This window comes from Jaculus jaculus, chromosome 6 (genome assembly GCF_020740685.1).
Source record: "Jaculus jaculus isolate mJacJac1 chromosome 6, mJacJac1.mat.Y.cur, whole genome shotgun sequence".
Taxonomy (NCBI): domain Eukaryota; kingdom Metazoa; phylum Chordata; class Mammalia; order Rodentia; family Dipodidae; genus Jaculus; species Jaculus jaculus.
This window is the reverse complement of record NC_059107.1, coordinates 94,908,284-94,930,542: the sequence shown is the minus strand read 5'-3', so window position 1 is coordinate 94,930,542 and position 22,259 is coordinate 94,908,284. Positions and strand designations below refer to the sequence as shown.

Genomic DNA, 22,259 nt, shown 5'->3' with positions numbered 1-22,259 from the left:
TCTACCATATGACCCAGCTATAGCACTCCTAGGCATATATCCAAAGGACTCATCTCATTTCCTTAGAAGTACATGCTCAACCATGTTTATTGCTGCTCAATTTATAATAGCTGGGAAATGGAACCAGCCTAGATGTCCCTCAACAGATGAGTGGATAATGAAGATGTGGCACATTTATACAATGGAGTTCTACTCAGCGGTAAAGAAAAATGAAGTTATGAAATTTGCAGAAAAATGGATGGACCTGGAAAGTATTATACTAAGTGAGGTAACCCAGGCCCAGAAAGCCAAGCACCACATGTTCTCTCTCATATGTGGATCCTAGCTACAGATGACTGGGCTTCTGCGTCAGAGGCCAGTAAGTTGAAAAGGAAACAGGGGCCTCGCTCATGTCCAGAGAAGCCTGTGAGCACCATCTCCTGCACCAAGCACTCAGGGTATGAGGTCAATTCCAGTGCCCGGGGCACACAGCAACTCCCAAGGGGGCTCATCCACTCCTTGAGCATGGACCTCCTGGGTCCACCCCAGGAGATGCTGGGCATCAACTCAGAGGCAGCAGCTGGGTGCCAGGACTCTAGGGCGAGGAGTCACCATAATCCATTGCCTGCACAGGTTCCCTAGCAGCCAGAAGGCAAGCTCTTGGGGAGGCTGGTGATTCCAGAATCTGTAAGAGATAAAATCTCAAATGGAGGGGGCTGCACTGTTGGACTGAGGAGGACATCAGATCAGGAGATTCAAGCACAACCTAGAGTTCCCTGGAGCCCCCAGCTGGAGCCTGGGGGAAGTGACAGCAGCGTCCCCACTTCCCCATTTTCCACATTCCTTTCCTTCCACTCTGCCTGAAAACCTTGACCCAGACAAGAGCTCTACAGCAAATGTCTCAGAATCTTACCCCTGGGAACACAGGTCCCCAGCACATCCACTCAAAACACTGGTACATCAAAGGCAGAAAGTTGAGGAAAGTCTTGGCCTGAACCCTCTATCCACTCTTTCCTGGTGTCAGCAGATACAATGATGCTGGATACAACCTTTCCCTCCACCTAATCGCCACACTACAACCCTAGCACTGAAGGAGAAACAGGAGAAAGCTAGCTTCTTGTAGGAAGTTTCACTCAGAAACTGCTGTCCACAGAGATCCAGGAGATGTCACCCCACATGGCAACCCTCCTTGGCATGAATGGAACTCTTGGCAGGAATGGAACTTGAGTCTGATCAAGACTCACCCATAACCAGCTACACTGGCCCCTGCGCCCCACAGCTCAGCACACTACCTAGATGGGCTGCTTCTGGATGCCACCCCCCCAAATCTACAAACCAATTGGGTCTTCTCCTTACTTACCTGAATCTGATGAAAGAATACATTTTCTGGGGGCTGGAGAGATGGCTTAGCGTTTAAGGTGTTTGCCTGCAAAGCCAAAGGATCCTGGTTCGATTCTCCAAGACCCACATCAGCCAGGTGCACAAGGTGGCACATGCATCTGGAGTTTGTTTGTAATGGCTGGAGGCCCTGGCACACCCATTCTCTCCTTCTCTCTCTGCCTCTTTCTCTCTCTCAAATTAAGTGTTTTAAAGAATATATTTTCTATACTCTAATGGCTTTCTTCCTGTCATCCTCTCTGCATGCCTCTCCTTGCTCTGGCCACAGGGACACACGTGAGAGCCTAACACTGTTTCTTGGTCTGGGGGAACTTTTCTGTTTGCTTCTGCTTTATAGTTTGGGGTAACTTCTCACTTTAAGTACAGGTATGATTTTCCTCTGGTCTCGGAATCCACATGTGCATTTCCCTTACCTGCCAGGTGGTGCTTTTGCTAACTGCAGGCCTGTCACCTTTGTCACTTCTCTCAAGTCAGGGTGGCCATGGGCACAACTCTCTTTGCTACTCATCTCAATGTCTTGGTCTGTTTTGGTATTTTCCCCCGGCTCTTCTTCCTTAAGCCACCACTGCTTGCCCTCTTAACTTCCTCCCATAGGGAAGCATGGGGGGAATGCTACATTTCTCTTCTAAAATCCCCCCACCTACACACCTAAGCTCTATCTTCCCCGTGCTTGTGGCCGTACTCCAGTCTGTCCCTAGAAGCCTTGATTTCTCTCCAATGAATCTCTTCAGCAATATCCTACCAGCATGTGCCACCACAACTGGCTATTTTTTTTTTAATTTTTATTTATTTATTTATTTGAGAGTGACAGACACAGAGAGAAAGACAGATAGAGGGAGAGAGAGAGAATGGGCGCGCCAGGGCTTCCAGCCTCTGCAAACGAACTCCAGACGCGTGCGCCCCCCCTTGTGCATCTGGCTAACGTGGGACCTGGGGAACCAAGCCTTGAACCAGGGTCCTTAGGCTTCACAGGCAAGCGCTTAACCGCTAAGCCATTTCTCCAGACCATCTCCAATGAATCTCATGACTACGCTGGGTTTTCCACATGAGTGCATGTTTCCTGCTTCCCACCTGCTTGTGACCCTGCTGTAACCCTCTTCCTAGATCCCAATTTCCCTTAAATAACCCCCCACAAATAAATAAACTTAATAACTCATGATTTATCCTTCTATCATCTTGATCAATTCTTGGCTAAAGGTAGGACAGGGCCCAAAATTGGGATTCATAACCTTGAAGGACCCCTCCAGAGCCCCAAAATATTGCATTAGCACCACAGGGAAAGTCTTTGCCTATAGCCTCTGTCCACTCTTCCTTGGTACGAGCAGATACAATGAAGCTGGGGTGAAGGATGCCTTTCCCTCACCAAATCACTACCCTACACCCCAGGCACCACAGGGACCTGGTCCTAAGGCCAGTTATCCTGCACTGGCCCCGTGCTCTGACCCTTGGATCTTTCCTACCCACGTTTATTTAAGCAACACTCTGAGCTCCTCCCCTATCCCTCAGGCTCCTGCCAGAAAAGACGAGCACAGCTGGTGGGATTCTGCTAACCAGCATCTGGAAGACTGTTCCGGAAACAAACAGTATCTAGCAAGGCCGCTGGGGTAGCAAAGACAAGAGGGGACAATGGCAGCGGAGCTTAGGATTGGAGTCTCTGACTCAAGTTCTGTATCAAAAAACGTTTGGAGCCGGGCATGGTGGTGCATGCCTTTAATCCCAGCACTCAAGAGGCAGAGGTAGGAGGTTTCAAGGAGGCCACCTTGAAAAACCAGAGTGAATTCCAGGTCAGCCTGGCCTAGAGTGAGACCCTATCTTGAAGGGAAAAAAAAAAAGCTTTGGGCCAGTCATGGTGGTGCAAGTCTTTAATCCTAGCACTTGGGAGGCAGAGGTGGTAGGATCACTATGCGTTCCAGGCCAGCCTGAAACTACGTAATGAATTTCTAGTCAGCCTGGACTAGAGTGAGACCCTCTCTCTCCAAAAACAAAACAAAACAAAATTTGGAGCTGGGCGTGGTAGCACACCCCTTTAATCCCAGCACTAAGGAGGCAGAGGCAGCAGAATTGCTGTGAGTTCAAGGCCTCCCTGAGACTACATAGTGAATTTCAGGTCAGCCTGGGCCAGAGTGAGGCCCTACTTTGAATCCCCCCCTCTGCAAAAAAAGAACAAATTTGGTAAAGGTTCTGCTGCCGTGTTCTTCATCAGCATCTCCTCCAAGAACAGTGGGTGAGTGGGAAAGGGAGGAATGACCCATCACCATCTGGAGGGCTCAAGCTGGGACGAAAGAGACCATGTCCAGTTCCAGCTGTTTTTTTTTTTTTTTTCTTTTCTTTTTTCTGTTTTTCGAGGTAGGGTCTCATTCTAGCTCACCTGGAATTCACTATGTCGTCTCAGACTGGCCTAGAACTCACAGCAATCCTCCTGCCTCTGCCTCCTCAGTCCTGGGATTAAAGGCATGCGCCACCACACCCAGCCAGTTCTAGCTCTTGAACATGTCATTTGCTTCTGGGTTTCACAGCTTTTCTAGGAAGTTCTCTGAGCTCCCTCATTGTAAATGAAGAGGTCTGTGGGAACCTGGAGATTATCCCACTGGGGAAAGAGGAGCGTGCAGGGTAGCAAGGTGGAAGGCAGTGGAATGGGTGAGGCCAGAGTCTGCCAAGAGCCAGGTTATGTTAGAGGGAGCACCCCCCCCACCCTGCAGGGCTATCAAAGTGAAGAGGTGGGGTCCAATTCTTAGATCCCCCGCCCCCCCCCCACACAGGGTCCTGGAAGGCACCGCTCTCTCTGCAAAGCAGTACAAGTGCCATCCCTAAGGTAAGAAGTCAGCACCTCACAAGGCCAGTGTGCCATGGCTGCCCAGGGCAGGTGCCAAGTCCTGAGCTGCTCAGCAGGGATCACACTTCTCAGCAGCTTTGCAGCTACTTAGCTGCACCTGTCTACATCCCTTGGCCCCTCCTCACAGGCACACCCAGCACCACTGCCTTCTCAGACACCTGGGCGGGGGCCTGGAGTAACAGGGATGTCAGAGAACTCAGTCACCAACAGCCACCCTACAAAGCTCCAGAGAGAAACAGTGAGAGCACCCCTATTCTCCCAGCAGTCCCTGTGGGTCAGCCCTAGGTAGCCTTGGCCTGGAGTTACCTTGTCTTTTGGGCCACCCAGGCCCATCCCTCCAGATGGTTCCTGTCCTTGGAGAGATAGCGGAAAGAGACCCAGACACAGCCCCTACAGCTGGACGTCTTCAGGCCCACTTCCTGGATCAACAAGCTCCTGAGGCCCCCCAGCTGCTGGGAACCCTGTCACCCACATACCCTAATATGCGGCATATCAGGCTCCCAGCTACTTCACTTCCCCAAACTTGAGCAAGGGTCAGCAGAAGGGGTCATGGCACCCCCAAAGTCACCCAATCGGGAATGCCTCAAACGGGAGGCCACAGTGAGGACTCTTACTCAGTCCCAACCCTCTTCAGGGAAAAGGCTTCAGGAAGGAGAGGGGAGAAAGCTGAATCCCAAGGCCAGGCTGTGGCCTTAGGGAATGTTTCCTCTCATCCTCTAGTACAAAGGGTCCTGTTAGGTGGTCGGCTTAGGACTGGGGACCTGGTGGGGCTGGGGGAAAGGAATGGGTACTAAGGAAGGGCACCCAAGTACACAGGCCCCTCCAGATTCCCTTCTCTTCCACTGGGCCCCCTCCCAGTTATACAATAGCCTGCTGTGTCTAGAGAACAGACAACAGGGGAGGAGGACCCTGCGGCAAGAGGCCAAAGAGAATTCGGGAGCAAGAGGCACCCAAAAGCTGCAGCCCACCCTTCCTGGCCTCACAGGGCTGCAGTCAGCCTTGCTGAAGAGCTGATTCTGCAGATGGTCAGTGAGCCCATCCCTCCTCCCAGACCCGTCCTCTGCCCGCGACCCAGATCTCTCACCTGTGACGAACTTGGCCACAGCCCCACAGCTCCAAGGCCGGGGCGTTCTGCAAGGTACCCAGGAGGCTGAGCCTCCCAAACACCGCCAGCCTGGCACCTAGGAGTCGTCATCCGCTCCAGGCTCAAACTCTTGGGATGCCTGCTGCTCACGACCTAGCGGCGCGGCCAGGCCCTGGGCGCGGAGGAGGAGGCCACAGCCCAGGAAGAGGACCCCACCGAGCACAAGCAGCGACAGCACTCCCAGCACTGCGGCCTGCACCAGGTGTGGCCCCCTGGGGGGCTCGAGCAGCACCGCCGACCCGTTGCAGCAGCTCAGCCAGGTGGCTCGGGCCACAGCGCCCACCTGCGAGTTGTTCATGCTCCCCGGGCTGCCCAGATGTGTGTGCTACTACTGCCAGACACCAGGGCTAGGGTGACTTCCCAGAGGACTCTGGGGGCGGGTCTTGTGAGGAGCAGAGCACTCGGCCCTTCCTAAACGGAGAGCTCCTCCTCAGCAGACTATGGATCCTTCTCTGACAGGCCAGATTCTTAAGCCCGGCCTATTTTCCTCCAAACACCAGTCCACACACTCACCTACTTGAATGCAGCCATGAAGCCCCAAGGCTCTGCTCTCTTGGCAAAGAACCAAGCTAGCACCTCTCTGGACTTTTCAGAGTTCACGAGACTCAGATTCAATCCCAGGTGCTGCCCACGGTGAGCAGGACACCGAAGAAGGGATTTCAGTCCCTGAATCCAAGTTCAACACTTCTAGGTGGCCCACATGGCTGCTGAGACAGCCTTTAACGATCCAAATGATATAAAACTTCCCTGGAGGCAGAGAAGCAGGTCATAGGATGCCTCCTCTAGACCCCAGGACAGGGAGAGGCAGAAGGTAGAACAAGGCCTACGCCCCACTTTCTCCTGCCCTCTTAGCCAAATCAGGCTTAACAGGAAGGGAGCGTAGATCTAAGCCACCTGTCCCTACCTCACAATGCCAAAAGGATGTGAACCTTATTGACAAGTCCACTGCCAACTGGGTGTCCCATAAGCCAGCAAGAGTGGGAGTGGAGTCCAGATGCGAAAAAACAGAGAGCCTGCCCAGGTCTACTGGAAAATCCCGCAGCAAACCAAGTCCTGTTTTTTTGTTGTTGTTTTAGGTAGAATCTCCCTGGAATTCACTACATAGTCTCAGGGTGGCCTTGAACTCAGGATGATTCTCCTACCTCTACCTCCCGAGTGCTGGGATTAAAGGTGTGCGCCACCATGCACAGCTTGGCCGAGTCCTCTTGCGGAAACTAGTCACTGCTGGCAAACACCTGTTCCAGGCAATACCTCCAAAGGAAAACAGGCAAGACCCGGCTGCAGCAGGCCAGGGAGACTTGCTGGCAAATTCCCATCTCCAAATCCCCTTGGGCATCCTCCAATCTCTAGAGTGTCCAGAAACCAAGGGTAGGACATTACAACCTGTCAGGAAACGCCCAGGACCAAGAGGTCGTGGCCAGGAGAAACACAGAAATGCATCCTGCCCACTTACTATGCTCAGGACCGTAACACGACCTCCATCCCTGCGCCTCCTCAGCACTCCACCCTACAGGCAACTCATCCAGTCAGGTCAGAATGCCCAAATGTAGCTAAAAATAAAAATTTCTTAAACTGCAAAATATGGAATAAGCCAACACATTAGGCAACAGTGGAGATTTTGGGTATGCTTGTATAAAAACACCTTAGCACTGTCCTGTGAGGGGAGGCCAGCCTGGAAAAAAGTGTGACTAGCCACCATCTACTGCTGGCCAATCTCTCCCGACACCCATCAAATGACTTTCTGATACAGATGGGGAACTTCATCTTTGGGGTAACCATGCAGCTAGATCGCACAATAAAGGCCAGCATGCCACGCATCCTTAGGGAGGAGAAACAGATCAGCGCCATCCAAAAGCAAGAGGCTCACGCCATGCCCTCATTCATGGGAACAGCCATGATTGCATGTGGGTAACACAACTTCTATGAATGTCTGTCAGTTTCAGTCTATCTTTAATTCCATGCACCCTTTGCTTCCGGCCTAGAATGATGCCCTCAACATGTACCTGTGTCTCTACAGGAGTGCCAGGTGTTCATGCTTCAGGGCAGGACACAAGCTAACATGGTTGAACCCAAACTCACATTGCAACTTTATTCACCGCTCCCACAGCACCCTAGAGAATGTAGAAGGGGAACCCATCAATGGTGTGGAGAGCCTGCAAGCAGAACTTAAGGATCATCAGAGGCTGGTGCTGCCCCTTCCAAGTCTTACCAAGGACCTACAGCAGGTTCCAGAACCCCAAAGGCTCCATAATAGAAGCCTTAGAAGCCGAGATCTGGGAGCCATCCAAGAGCTCCCAAGGCTCCAGCAAGGCCTATAGGGCAAGGGTGTCCTTGATAAGCCTGCGCACGGTGGTGGTGACGGAGGCTCCCAGGGCGTCGGTGATCTGAAAGGAGATCTTGTAGAGGTAGGGCTGCACGTCTGGCAAGCCTGTGTCAAACACGTTGTCCACTTCAGACTGCGTGGGCATCTTGGGTAGGTACTCGTGCCGGTTCATCACCTCCACGATGTTGATGATCTTCTCACAGAGCTTCTCGCCCACCTTCTCCCGGCATATCTGCCGTTCCTGCTCTGTGGCCAGGGCCACCACGTGCACCTTGACTGTCCACACCTCCCAGGGAATGCACTCATCTGAGAACGGCCAACGAGACTTCTTCTTCTGATAGAACTCCAGGGACATCTGGCCCAGCCCATCACCGCCTGAGTTCCGCAGTGCATCCTGGGAAGGGAGGAGTAACAATGAGCAAGCAATGGCCTCCAAAGGGTTCTCACCCCTGTGAAGCCTGCTTTCTACACCCAAGAATTGTACTTTACCACCTTCAAATAGGGCAGGGAACAAGAGGTAAAGGAATTTTGAGGAAACAATAAACTGGCAGCCTAAAACTGCTTATCCAACGCCTGTCTCCTTGCCTGACTCTGGCATTTTTTCACAGTAGTCTTAGCAGGACATGGTGGTGCACACCTGTAATCCTAGCACTGGAGGGGCTGAGATAGGAGAGGGGAGAGCTCAGTGTCAGCCAGCCTGGGGCACAGAGTAAGAGAGACGCTGTCTTCTTTTGTTGTGTACATACCTGGTACTGAAGCCAGGGCCTTACACATACATGCTAGGCAAGCACTCAACCACTGAGCCATGTCCCCAGCCTGAAACCATCCTTAAAAAAATGGAAAGTGGGCTAGAGATGGCTTAGCCATTAAGGCACTTCCCTATGAAGCCTAAGGACGCATGGTGGACTCTCCAGATCCCAAGTAATCTAGACGCACAAGGTGGCACACAAATGGAGTTCTACGGCAGTAGCTAAGGCCCTGGCACACTAATTCTCTCTCATAAAAAGAAAAAAAAAAAAAGCCAGGTGTGGTGGCACACACCTTTAATCCCAGCACTTGGGAGGCAGAGGTAGGAGGATCACTGTGAGTTCGAGGCCACCTTGAGACTACAGAGGGAATTCCAGGTCAGCCTGAGCTAGAGACCCAACCTCAAAAAAACAAAAATAAATTATTAAATTAAAAAGTACTGATGTTATAAGCATCACTCTGGTTCCAAGGCACTTACTCTGTGCTGGGAACGTTGTGTGAGTGGATGTACATTTTCATATGCACGTGTATGTGTGCAGGTGTGTGTGCATGTGTACATGTGTGTAGAGGCCAGGGTCAACAATGGCTGTCTTCCTCATACAGTCTCCTGTCACTTTTTTGTGTTTTTTCTTTTTTTAAATATTTTGTTTTTATTTTATTTATTTGACAGAGAAATAGAGGAAGGGAGGGAGAGGGGGAGAGAAAGAGAGAGAATGGGTACACCAGGGCCTCCCACCACTGCAAATGAACTCCAGATGCATGTGTCCCCTTATGCATCTGGCTAACGAGGGTCCTAGAGAATTGAACCTGGGTCTGTTGACTTTGCAGGCAAACGCCTTAACTGCTAAGCAATCCCTCCAGCCCTGTTTGTGTTTTTTTCGAGGCAGGGTCTCATTCTAGCCCAAGTTGACCTGGAATTTGCTATGTAGTCCCAAGATGACTTTGAACTCGGTGATCCTCCTATCTCTGGTTCCTGGGTGCTGGGATTAAAGGCATGTACCACCAGGCACAGCCATTAGTCTTATTTTTAAAAATATATTTATCTATTTAAGAGAAAGAGGTAGAGAGATAGAGATAGGGAGTTGGAGAGAGAGAGAGAGAGAGAGAGGGAGGGAGGGAGGGAGAGAGAGAGGGAGAATGGGCACATTAGGGCCTCTCAACTCCACATGCTTGCACTACCTTGTGCTTCTGGCTTTACATGGGTACTGGGGAATTGAACCTGTGTCCTTTGGCTTTGCTGGCAAGTGCCTTAAGTGCTAAGCCATCTCTTCAGCTGCAGTCTTATTTTTTGAGACAAGATCTCCCACTGAACCTGGAGCTCACTAATCTGGCTAGCCTTCTAGCCAGATAGCACCAGAGATCCTGACTCTACCTCCCCTAGCAGTGGGATCACAGTCACTCACACCACCACCTAAAGTATGCACAGGTGCTGGGATCCAAACTCAAGACCTCACACTTGCCCTGCATGCACTTCATCCACTGAGCAGTCTCCTCAGCCCTATGCTAGGACTTTACACAGTAAGTCCTATGAGGTAAGTAAATCACTTCAATTTTACTGAAACAAAATGAGGCTGAGAAAAAAGGCTATTTGAAAGTCATGTTAATGAAAATATGTACCAAAGTTTGAATGCAAATTGTCTACTTTCAAAATCCTTTCCTTTCACCTTCATATTAAGGGCCTTCTCTTTGCCCAAGTCCACCCAAGGGTCCCCAAACCTTCCAAACATTTTCTACCATCTCCTACTTACTTTTCCACTGCCAACCGCTTCATGGGCTATCACTCCAAGCCAGGCAGGGCCCATGAGCACCTTTCCACCCGAGTTAGTGTCAACTGAGAGGGTCAAGATGTGTCCAGTGGGAACAGTCCCTCTTCCACACACAAACCAAAGTCACATGACCCTGACTGATGCTGACAACAGCTAACAGTTCTGTAATGCTTACTGCTTGGCTCAGACTGGTCCAAGCACTGAGCAGCTGTGGATCATCTGATCCCTGTGGTACACATACCTACAAGCAGGTACAACTGCAAGTGCACACAGTGGAGTACTTGCCTGAGGCCACACATTCGTTGAAGGGAAGGGCCTGGCTCCAGTACCTGCTTTTAACCACTGTGCCTCTCAGAGACATCGACAGGATGGGGGGGGGCACACTGCTCCCTGTCTGAAAGGGTAACTAGGAAACCTCGTAACCTTGCCCCTTCCAGACTTTCAGGGAAAGGAAAAAGGGTAGAGAGGAGATGTCCACTGGACACTAGGCAACCCTCTGCAGCAGAAGGGCTTTGACACAGTAGCAGAAGGGGACTTATTTGGGCAAAGGTCAAGGACTGGCAATAGGGGGGAATAAGAGCAAGGTACGTTGATGTACAAGTATGAAAATGTTATAAGGAGCCGGGCATGGTGGCCTTTAATCCCAGCACTCAGGAGGCAGAGGTAGGAGGATCGCTGTGAGTTCAAGGCTACCCTGAGACTACACAGTGAATTCCAGGTCAGCCTAGACCAGAGTGAGACCCTACCTCCGGGGGGAGGCGAGGGAAGAAAAAAAGAAAATGTCATAAGGAACCTCATTATTTTGTAAAGATAAACCCCATACTGCCATTATCACCACTCATGGTGACCGACATGAGCAGGCTACTGTGCCCCTACCTTTGTCCCTGCCCACCCAGATATACACAAGCACAGGTCACAATGCCCCAAACCTTGGACTCCACATCTTAGGTGGCAGCCACTGGTCAAGCACTCCTCCTTCTGGGGGAGTTTCAAACAGGGAAGGCCCAAGCTGGCGAGGGGAAGACACACCAAAGCAGGATGGTGTCACAGACACAGCTGTGCAGCCAGAGGCGTCAGGACCATATGAGCAACGCCTCCTCCCCAGGGACCTGAGTGACCACACTGAGGGGTTTCCTGCTCCCTTCCTCCCTGGGGACGTGTAAGGGTGCCTCAGCCTCATCACAGCAGACATAGGCCTCTGTGGTGGTTTGATTCAGGTGTCCCCCATAAACTTAGGTGTTCTGAATGCTAAGTTCCCAGCTGATGGAGATTTGGGAATTAATGCTTCCTAGAGGGAGTGTGTTGTTCGGGGCCGGCTTATAAGTATTAAAACCAGTTTCCCCTTGCCAGTGTTTGGCACACCCTCCTGTTGCTGTAGTCCACCTTATGTTGGCCAAGGGGTGATGTCCACCCTCTGTTCATGCCATCATTTTCCCCTGCCATCATGGAGCTTCCCCTCGAGCCTGTAAGCCAAATAAAACTCTTTTTCCCAGAAGCTGCTCTTGGTTGGATGATTTCTACCAGCAATGCGAACCAGACTGCAACAGCCTCCTTCCTGGAGTTCTCAAGCACCTATTCCCTAGTGCCTGAAAGATTCCTTTCAGAAAGGGTGAGATGGTCTAACATGTAGCCAGAGTGGAGGACATGCATGCCAAACCCATCAGCCTTCAGCTGTGTCAGCCACCCACCTTGAATTCGCCAACAGCTTTGCGCAGGGCCCGGTCCAGCTCCTCAGAAGAGACGCGCACGTAGGTGAAGTCAATGAAGTCGCAGTCAACATCCTGGATGCCCACGGTGCCGATGGAGTAGGTGCCTTCCTTCTTGTAGTGGAACTTGCCCGTGCTGCGGTGCAGGAGCACCGTGTGCAGTACAGCCAGCAAGGCCTCCTCCACCTGCCTCCCTTCCACCGACACCTCCAGCACCTCCGAGCGACAGTTCATCCTGCAGCCAGGGACAAGGACAAAGACATGAGCTTCACCCCATGCAGGGGTCAGTCTGAAAGAGGAGCCAGGTCAGACGTGTGGACAGGCCCTGTCCACTTCTTGCTGACTTTGCTCGCCCTGCCTCCGCTGGCCTTCGGTGCTTTCGTAGCACATTCTACCAGAAGCCCATGGGCCATCAAGGTCAGCAAAGGGCACAGCTTCGCGGTTACCCGTCCACACACAAGGCAGAGCGTGAATCCAGAGCATGAAGAGGGAGTACAGAGAAAAGAGCAGAGTAGGTTTCTTAGGACTTAGTGACCAGGCTAAGACATCTGGGCAATAGTGTCACTGTATCCCTGTGCCAACATCTTATCTGTGCATCAGAAAATTGGCTCTACTAGAGCTAAAGAGATGGCTTGGTGGCTAAGGTGCTTGCCTGGGAAGCCTAAGGACCCAAGTTTGATTCCCCAGGACCCACATAAGCCAGATGCACATGGTGGTACAAGTATTTGGAGTTCATTTTCAGAGGCCCTGGTGTGCCATTCACTCTCTACTTGCCTCTTCCTCTTTCTCTCAAATGAATAAATAAAAAAATTTTAAGCTGGGCATGGTGGCGCACACCTTTACTCCCAGCACTTGGGAGGCAGAGGTAGGGGGATCACCGGGAGTTTGAGGCCACCCTGAGACTACAGAGTGAATTCCAAGTCAGCCTGGGCTAGAGTGAGACCCTACCTCGTAAAACCAAAAAAAATAAGTTAGCGCTACTGGAGAGTTTGACTACTTTTGAACAGCTTGGCTACTTTTGGGTCCCAAACTGCTTTGAAAACTCAATGAAATCTATGAAGTGTGGGCTTTAAAACCAGAATGTAACACGTACACACACAATCTACACATTTCCAGAGCCATCCAGGCTTGTGTAAAAATAGATATATTTAAGCCTGGCATTGTGGCACACACCTTTAATCCCAGAACCTGGGAGGAGAAGTAGGAGAATTGCTGTGAGTTTGAGGCCACCCTGAGACTACACAATGAATTCTAGGTCAGCCTGGGCTAGAGTGAGACCCTACCTTGTTAAACCAAAACATAAACAAAAAACTCACAGATTTAATACAGTAAGGTTGGTCAAGGAGACTGCCAGAAACCTCTACAGTAGGGGGAGTTACCGATGCTTACAACCAAGTGTGGACAGTGAAGTGTGGAACACAGGAATATTTGTGTCCAAAAGCCCTAAGTTTGGATCATAACTATTGCTTACTTGCTCACTCTATCTGATATCTTTTTTTTTCTTTTATGAGAGAAAGAATTGTCATGCCAGGTCCTCCAGCCACTGCAATCATCCCCAGACGCGTGTGCCCCCTTGTGCACGTGTGCAACCTTGTGCGCTTGTGTCACCTTGTGCATCTGGCTTATGTGGGGCCTGGAGAGTCAAACATGCGTCCTTAGGCTTCTCAAGTAAGTGCCTTAACCACCAAGCCATTTTTCTAGCCTTGTGTGCATGTGTCACCTTGTGCATCTGGCTTTCATGTGTTCTGGGGAGTCAAACCTGGGTCCCTAAGCTTCATAGGCAAGTGTCTTAACACCTAAGCCATCTCTCCACCTCCATCTAGCTATATCTACCTATCTATGGAGACAAGGTCTCACTGTTGCCCAGGCTCCTGGACTCAAGTGAACTTCCTAACTGTACCCCACCCCCAAGTAAATGGGTCTACAGATGTGAGCCTGGCTCTTACCCCTAGCTGTATGCTATCATCTGGATCTGAAACGCTGCCAATCTGTGTCCCTACCAGGAGGCAGGGCCTAGGGTAAGCAAGTGATACCAGTGGGGACATGCCTGCCTCTTCTCCTCTGGCTGCCGTAAGGTGAAAAGTTTTGCCCCACCATGTGCTCCCCACTATAATGTTCTACCGCACTACAGGCCCCAAATCAACCGAACCAGCCAACCAGACTGAAACTGTAGGCCAAAATAAATCTTCCCAACTTTAGGTTGTGTATATCAGGCTTTTTTATTTTTTTTTGTTTTGGTTTTTCAAGGTAGGGTCTCACTGTAGCCCAGGCTGACCTGGAATTCACTATGTAGTATCAGGTAGCCTTGAATTCAGGGAAATCCTACCTCTGCCTCCTGAGTTCTGGGATTAAAAGTGTGCACGGGGCTGGAGAGATGGCTTAGCGGTTAAGTGCTTGCTTGTGAAGCCTAAGGACCCTGGTTCAAGGCTTGATTCACCAGTAAAAACAGATGCAGAAGGTGGTGCATGCATCTGGAGTTCGTTTGCAGTGGCTGGAGGCCCTGGTGCACCCATTCTCTCTGCCTCTCTCTCTGTTGCTCTCAAATAACTAAAAATAAGCAAAAATAAAATTTCTTAAAAAAAGGTGTGCACTACCACACCTGGATAGTTCAGGCATTTTTTCACAGGGATGGAAAATGACAAACACCACTCAGACTTCTCTGAACCTGTTTTCTGTCTATAAACTGGGAATGAGGTATCAAAGATTAGTTAAATACAGGTAAACAGTTAATGAAAGTAGACTGGTTGCAAACGATGACTCCAACGCCTGGAATGGAACCTCAGTTATGCTACTTCTCCCTGTATGAGCTGCTTATGTCTTTCCTCATCTACAAGAAAATAGTAGGGAGCTGGAGAGATGGCTTAGCAGTTCAAGGAAATTGCCTGAGAAGCCTGAGGACCTATATTCTACTCTCCAGATCCCATGTAAGCCAGATGCACAAAGGTAAGGCAAGCACAAAGTCACACGATGCCCACTAGGTAGCGCGAGCATATAAAGTTCAATTTCAGTGGCTGAGGCTGTGGTGAGCCAATTCTCTCGCTAAGAAAGAAAGAAAGGGGGGAGGGGAGGGGAGGGGAGGGGAGGGGAGGGGAGGGGAGGGGAGGGGAGGGGAGGGGAGGGGAGGGGAGGGGAGGGGAGGGGAGGGGAGGGGAGGGGAGGGGAGGGGAGGGGAGGGGAGGGGAGGGGAGGGGAGGGGAGGGGAGGGGAGGGGAGGGGAGGGGAGGGGAGGGGAGGGGAGGGGAGGGGAGAGGAGAGGAGAGGAGAGGAGAGGAGAGGAGAGGAGAGGAGAGGAGAGGAGAGGAAAGGGAGGAAGAAAGAAAAGAAAAGAAAAGAAAAGAAAAGAAAAGAAAAGAAAAGAAAAGAAAAGAAAAGAAAAGAAAAGAAAAGAAAAGAAAAGAAAAGAAAAGAAAAGAAAAGAAAAGAAAAAAGGGCTAGACTGGGGATATATGTAAGCAGGTGTGGGAGGATAGTAATAACATAATAGCAATCTTAGAAGAACTGTCTCCAAGACTGAATGATTTAGACGTGTAATCACTTAAAACTGCCTGGCAAGTAGCAAACACTCACTAGGCATTAGCGGCTGACTAGCTAATGGTGTTCATTACTACACTGCTATTGCCTGGAGACAGTACAAGACTGCATGGGAGTAGGGTGAGACCATACTTGCGAACAAGAACTTAGTAAGTAACCATCTGTAAGCCCAGAGGGAAAGGAGCAACCAAGTTTCTTGGCTGTGTGTTCAGCTTGCAAAGCACAATTTTGTTTTTCATTTTTCCAGGCTTGATGGCACACACCTTTAATCCTAGCACTTGGGAAGCAGAGGTAGGAGGATCACCGTGAGTCTGAAGCTACCCTGAGACTGTATTGTGAATTCCAAGTCAACCTGGGCTAGAGTGAGACCACACCTCAAAAATTTTTATAATAATTATTTATTTATATATCTATCTGAGAGAACAGGCATGCCAGGACCTCCAGCTGCTGCAAATGAACTCCAGACACAGACACCACCTTGAACAGCTGGCTTTACGTGGGTCCTGGAGAATCAGACCTGGGTCCTTGGCTCTACGGGCAAGTGCCTTAACAGCTACGCCATATCTCCAGCCCATTAATTTCTTTTTCTTTTTCCTCTATGGCGATCCTCCTACCTCAGCCTCCTAAGTACTGGGATTAAGACACTCACCACCAACTGGGCTTCATGCCCCCCCCCACTTTTTTTTTTTTCCAGGTAGGTTTGTTTCACTCTGGCTCAGGCTGACCTGGAATTCACTATGTAGTCGTAGGGTGGCCTCAAACTCACTGTGTCCAACCTCTGCCTCTCGAGTGCTGGGATTATAGGCATGCACCACCACGCCCAGCTGATGCTTCCTTTTTTTAAGGTGAGGTCTCACCTAGTCCAGGTTGGCTTGAAACTCCTACATTTGAGGAGTTTCAGGCTGGCCTTAAAGTCCTGATCCTCCTGCCTCAGGTATGTGCTCAATTTTGCCACCTGAGTATCCACTTATTCTACCTGTGAGCTTTTCAGATAGTTAGCTCTTCTGCCACTCGGTCACTCCCTCCTCCTCTTAGAATTTAAAGGTCCCAGTACGCATGCCTGCTCGTTATCATATCTCCTTAGGGTCCTGACAGCTAAGTGTATTTCCATTTGCCTTCTCCTCTTGTCATTTTGTTAAATTGACAACTTCCATAGTTGTCAACAATATCCCATGGTAGTTCCCTCCCTCCCCCCACCTTCCCCTTTGAAACTTCTCTCTTCATCACATCCCCTCCCCCTCTCAATCAGTCTCTCTTATTTTGATGTCATGTCATTTCTTATGGAAACAGGTTCTCATATTGTGACTAGGGATGACCTGGAAATTCACTAAGTAGACAAACTGGCCTCCAGGCTCCTGGTAATCCTGCCTCAGCTTCCCACTTGCCAGGTTTGGTCTTCTCCCCTTAAACAGTAGTGCTCAGCACGGGACGCAAGGCAACAGTGCGCGGACTGGCCAGACATCAGCCTAACTCTGCCTCTCAGCTGCCATCTGCTCTGGTATCCCCACACCCTCAGGGGTTATTCTTGCTGCTCCCATTAGACACAGTTCCTGGAGGGAAGAGACTACGTCCCATTCATCACGATAAACTAGTGCCTAGCAGAAAATAACTGGTCAGTGCACCCTGATCTCGGAATCCCAGGTCCTTACAAAGGTTTGTTGCTCTCAGATCAAGAATGTGGTGGACTCTCATGCCCATTCAGCCTCCTGGTTTAACTACACCCCGCAATTTCACGCCTAGAGATTTCCAGTCCAGCCTTTTCTTCCGCTTCTCAAACCTTCACACGGTGCATGTCTCACGATCTTCCCTCGATTCCAGTACTGCTTCCAACACACACACACACACAGTAGCTGGACGCGGTCAGGAGACACCGCGCTCCGCTCACCTGGCACGTGGGGACTGAAGCGTCGCTCACTCCCTCGGATCACCCGTCCTCCTCCTCCGGCCCAGGGACGACCTCCGCAGGGACACCGAGCCGCGAGAGGACTGAAAACAGAAACAAGGCTGTTTAGCTCCGCCTCGGGAACTCGCGCAGCCGGGAAGAGCGACTCCACGGACGCCGGTGGGAGGGGGAGAAGGATACGACGCCCCGCGCCCTCCGCCCGGGAACGCCTGCGCTCTCACAGGACAAGGGCGGCTGAGCCGGCCTCCTACCTTCCCGAACCCCGGGACCGAACCTGTCAGCCGAGGCCACGGCTCCCCGGGCCGGCGCCAGAGACCCGCGGCCAGAGCCCCGCGGCCAGAGCGGCGCCGGGTCCGGAAGTCTCGCGCGGCCGAGAGGGTGGGGCGCCGGGAAGGTACCACCGGTGCGCAGGGGGGCGACCGGCTCGGCCCGAGCCCCGACACCCACGCGGCTGCCCACGGCGTCAGGAAACTAGCACCAGAGCACGCATAGACTCACCTGATGCTCCGTAACTCGGGAGCTACTTATTTTCTCGATTAACCCTCGATCTTAAGGTTCAATGAGAAAGGGGATTCCCCCCCATTTGGACGAGTCCATTCTCCCACCAGCGAGAATGTTGTTGTTTGGACTAGGACAACTCACTTCCGCCATAGAGGCGAGCGGGAAGGAAGGGCCCGATGGACTGCGCACTGCCTCTCGTGGCCCGGAGGAGTCATTGGCGTTGGCGATGCCTCTGCACTGGTCCCCCAGCTAAGCGCGAAGAGCCCGGGAGGGGGCACTGATCCCAAGATTAGGGGCACACCTCTCTCCAGAGAGAGACCCTGGAGATGAGCGCAGGCCTCGTGCTGGCCTGACGCTGAATTAATTGATGGCGAAAGTTGAGCTGATGCAACGCGCATAACTGCTTCACTGACCTTCAGCCCACACCAAGATTCCGCAGGAAGGAGCTTGAATGAGGGTGGTTGATCTTCATGCAGGAGCGCTACCTGGTGCTCCGTCATAAGCGATCCTGTGACAGTGTTTTACAAGGCTTGCAATTCTGCCTGTGCTTCTCTGAGGTCGCTCATCCTCTCTTGAGTTCCTTCGTAAACAGGGAGCTTCTCTGAGGATCGAAAGAGATCCTCCTATGAAAGACTTTTGTGACCTCTGAAGGGTTCTGTGAATACAAGTGTCAGCGCCGTGAGCCTGTTTGGTTCTCCATACAGTGGTAAGCAAGGGGCCTGCAAGGGTTTACCAGTTGCTCCATTAGTACCTAAAGGGGGCACTCCTGAGTTGTTTACGTACCATGCTCATTTTCCAAATGCACTCCTCATCTCCGGAACTGTAATGAGTACCTTTTATCTATTAATTCCACAAAGTGGGTAAGAAGTCGACAGCGGGAGGAGTTAACTTACTGGAGATCGCTGGGTGAATAGCAGAGCCTGAAGTTCAAATCCAGTGCCCTTTACCACCTCAGAAGCTCCCTGTCTGGCTTCTCCAGCAGAACTCCCCCTGTCCCCCCCACACACACCACCATGCTCCAGTGCACCCCACGCACCAGGAGTGCACTTACAAGTATGTAACCCTTGCTCTGTGGTGGAAAACTGCCTTGATTTGTAGCATCTTTGTCAATTTTCTGTCATGCCAATTTCAAGCCATCGGACACCGCTGAGTTCAGAGGCTACAACGAATAAAGAATTAGACTCCTGCGAGGTGTGGTGGCGCACACGTTTAATCCCAGCATTTAGGAGGCAGAGGTAGGAGGAACACTGGGAGTTCGAAGCCACCCTGAGACTACATAATAAACTCCAGGTCAGCCTGGGTTAGAGCAAAACCTTACCTGGAAAAAAAAAAAAGGGGGGGGGGAAGAGGGGTCCAGTAAATTCCTAAGTACTAGAACCAGCTCTCCTAGCACGCCTCTGGCCTCTGTCACCTAGGTTACTGGGTTAGCTCCCCCTAAACCCAACTACACAACATTCTCCCTGGCTGGCCCTGCCTCCCCCATCCACTCCCCTATTCCCTTTCTCCCGCCAACCCCCTCCCCCCCCCACACACACACAGCAACACTCTTGCTCAGCTCTTGCCTGTGGGAAGCCATGCTGGCTTTATCAGGCTTTGCTGTGTCAGCTACTGTGGGAAGCCTTGCTGGCTTTATCAGGCTTTGCTGTGTCAGCTTGTTTACTGCTTTTGTATCCTAATTGTCTGTGCATGAGCACATGATGTTATCCTAACATGGCTGCTCACCTATCCCGATTGGGTGATGCATAGTCAACTGATGAGACTTAAGCCAATCAGACGACACTGCACAATCATCTGACCACTAGTATATAAGCTTGGGGCTCTGTAGGGTCAGGGTCCTTCTCTCTTTCAGTCTGGAGCTCCCAATAAAGTGTGCTTGAGAAGAATCCTGTTGTTGTTGTTCTTCCTGCTGGCGGGAGGGGCGCAACAAGTGGTGCCGAAACCCGGGAACTTGTCAACAAACGGCCAATTGAGAGGACCCCTGAGGATACTTCCGAGGGAGGATTCAGAACTCAACACACGGAGCGGCGGTACCGGTAAGTTCCCCTGGTGCTATATGATAAGTTTTGGCCTGTAACTGATCTCTAAGTAACATACATAAGGTTGCAAAATGGGACAGCACCACTCCACCTTTTTGGAGCCACTTCAGGAAGTACTAACACAACGTAGGCTTAAGATTTCAGATAAAACTCTTAAAGGGTTTTTGGAAGAAGTGGCTATGATAGCGCCTTGGTTTGAGCTGACTGGAGGTTTAAATTTGACCTGCTGGGATAAATTAGGCAGAGACATTGACCGTGAGTCAGAAACGCGAAAGTTGCGCGCAGGTACACAGCCCTTATGGCGTTTGGTGCGATCCTGTTTGAAGGACAAACATTGTGAAGAAGTGATCAGGGAAGGTCAACGCATATTAGCACATCATCAAGATAGTATGTCAGAGTCTGAAGAAAGTAAAAGGGGAAAACAAAAAAAGGTTAAAATAAAAGGAGAACCTAGGTTTCAAATAGAACAGAATAAAAGTGCACAGAATAAAAATGAATCACAAAAGGAAGGGCCAAATTCAGGTCCTAAGTTATATCCAGATTTAATGGAACTTGCAAATTTATATATAGAAAGTTCTAGTGAATCTGAGGGAGAAGAATTAACTCCAGAGGAAGAACAGGATTTTGAGGAAGTAGAGACTGAATGTGGTCGGGAGTGTTCTAGACCCAGACAAGATGGCGTCTTTGCTTCTCCTCCAGCTTATGCTTCTATGAGTAAAAAGTGTAAACAACAAGATGGCCGACTTCCGTTTGGGGCACGTCCTTCGTCCGGATGTAGTCTGATAAAACCAGATACTTGGAAAAAGCTGGCTAGTGCTTATCCAGTCTTTGAGGATCCTAATACCAATAATAGATATCATAAAGCTATAGGATATAAGGATATACTTAAAAATGTCTGGAAAGGCCCGGATCCAGTTATAGCCAGATCCAGGGGAGCTGTTTGTGTTTTTCCACAGGGCCAAGCTGATCCTATCTGGGTGCCAGAGCGGTTGACTCGAATCGTGCGTCATGAGACAACAAGGAATGACAACCTCCGTATTACTACTGATGATCCTGAGCCTGTTCCTGCCGATGATGATAAAGGGAATTAAGATGTAGTTTTGGGCTGTGGCCAGAACATGGCCTGTCCCTATGCCAGTTCATTCATATTCTAGTGTCTTACCTACTCTATTTTCCACATCTTGCCAAGGGGAAATGCCTTGCATCAGGGATCCTATGCAAACACCAACAATTTATAATCAAACTTCTTTTCATCTGAATGGCACTTTGTGTTTTTTCCAGGGTAATAAGAACCTAGCTCCCCCATGTATTGTATTACAAAAACAAAATCTTAGTGCTTGGCAGGACCCATTAGAAAAGTCTAAAGTTGATATGAGTATAATACTTGCAACTTTAACTCAGATTACTAAGAAAAAACAAAATGGGTCAGGAGAGGGAGGTAATGTTACAAATGTTAATATTACCACATTATTGATACAGAGTGAAGTGACTGTCCCTTCTAGACAGCCCAATCTTAAGATATATGCTAGTAATGTAAAAGGTGCTCCCTGGTGTGAACCTAATTATGCATTTCCTCCGATTTTTACTCCATGTCAGAGTTCAGATAAAATCCAAAAACAGATCTTACAGGGATTTCAAATGACCCCTCCATTAAGGCGTTACCAATTTAAAAGTAAAGGAGATGATACTCTTAGTAATAGTGCTGGTTGGCCCTGGTATAAATGGCTTCTGTCCAATGAGGCCGATGCAATGGCAGATGTGTCAGCTTTAGCAGGATTATTGGGAACTAAACATGCATTATGGAATGTTTCAGCAGTTAGAGTTAATATAAATGATAAAATTTATATTAAAGACATAAATAAAAATCACCAATGGATTAATAGTAGCTTTAATCCAGCCTCAATTTGTGTACAAGCTCCATTCTTTTTTCTGACAACAAATGTTAGCACTAACATCTCTTTGATAGATTGTAGAAATATCACATGTTGGCTTGCAGAGTGCTGGAATGCTAGAGTTAATCTAGCTTTAATAGTAAAATTACCTACTTTTGTCCCCATTCCAGTAGAGGCGGATCCAAATACCTTTCCTTTAGTAGGACTTATTCGTCATAAAAGAGATTTTGGTATTACTGCAGCAATCATTTCCGCCATCGTCATTTCAGCTGCAGCAGCAACTACTGCTGCTATTGCCATGACATCTCAGGCCCAAACTGTGGAAGTTGTTAATAATATAGTAGAAAAGACTTCTACAGCATTAGAAACACAAGAAGCAATTAATGCACACCTTCTTGCTGGTATTCATCTAGTCAATCAAAGAGTAGATTTGGTGCAGAATCAAGTAGAGGAATTATATAAAATAATACAACTTGGATGTGTGTCTCAGTATCAACATT

At 49.9% G+C, this 22,259-nt stretch overlaps 2 protein-coding genes across 3 annotated transcripts; both read right to left on the bottom strand.

Annotated features, from left to right (window-relative positions):
- Nucleotides 1-311: 311 nt before the first annotated feature.
- On the bottom strand, nt 312-7,288 carry Smim41 (small integral membrane protein 41). The gene is made up of 2 exons (XM_045153386.1): nt 5,295-7,288; nt 312-664 (listed from the first exon to the last, which is right to left on the bottom strand). The coding sequence occupies exon 1, from the start codon at nt 5,650-5,652 to the stop codon at nt 5,392-5,394; it is 261 nt and encodes an 86-aa protein (XP_045009321.1). The 5' UTR covers nt 5,653-7,288; the 3' UTR covers nt 312-664; nt 5,295-5,391.
- A 129-nt stretch (nt 7,289-7,417) lies between these two features.
- Atg101 (autophagy related 101) lies at nt 7,418-17,692 on the bottom strand. Of its 2 annotated transcripts, none has more exons than XM_004649852.2 (4): nt 17,605-17,692; nt 17,313-17,413; nt 11,879-12,131; nt 7,418-8,071 (listed from the first exon to the last, which is right to left on the bottom strand). In XM_004649852.2, the coding sequence occupies exons 3-4, from the start codon at nt 12,128-12,130 to the stop codon at nt 7,667-7,669; spliced, it is 657 nt and encodes a 218-aa protein (XP_004649909.1). In that variant the 5' UTR covers nt 12,131; nt 17,313-17,413; nt 17,605-17,692; the 3' UTR covers nt 7,418-7,666. The 2 variants fall into 2 exon arrangements, with proteins under 2 accessions (XP_004649909.1, XP_045009320.1); XM_045153385.1 differs by having other exon boundaries at nt 17,582-17,675.
- Nucleotides 17,693-22,259: the final 4,567 nt, after the last annotated feature.

Coding starts and splice junctions, on each gene's coding strand:
- Smim41 (XM_045153386.1), bottom strand. CDS start 5,652: ATGAACAACTCGCAGGTGGGCGCTGTGGCCCGAGCCACCTGGCTGAGC.
- Atg101 (XM_004649852.2), bottom strand. CDS start 12,130: ATGAACTGTCGCTCGGAGGTGCTGGAGGTGTCGGTGGAAGGGAGGCAG. Junction 8,072..11,878: donor AAGCTGTTGGCGAATTCAAG/GTGGGTGGCTGA, acceptor CTCCCTTCCCAG/GATGCACTGCGGAACTCAGG.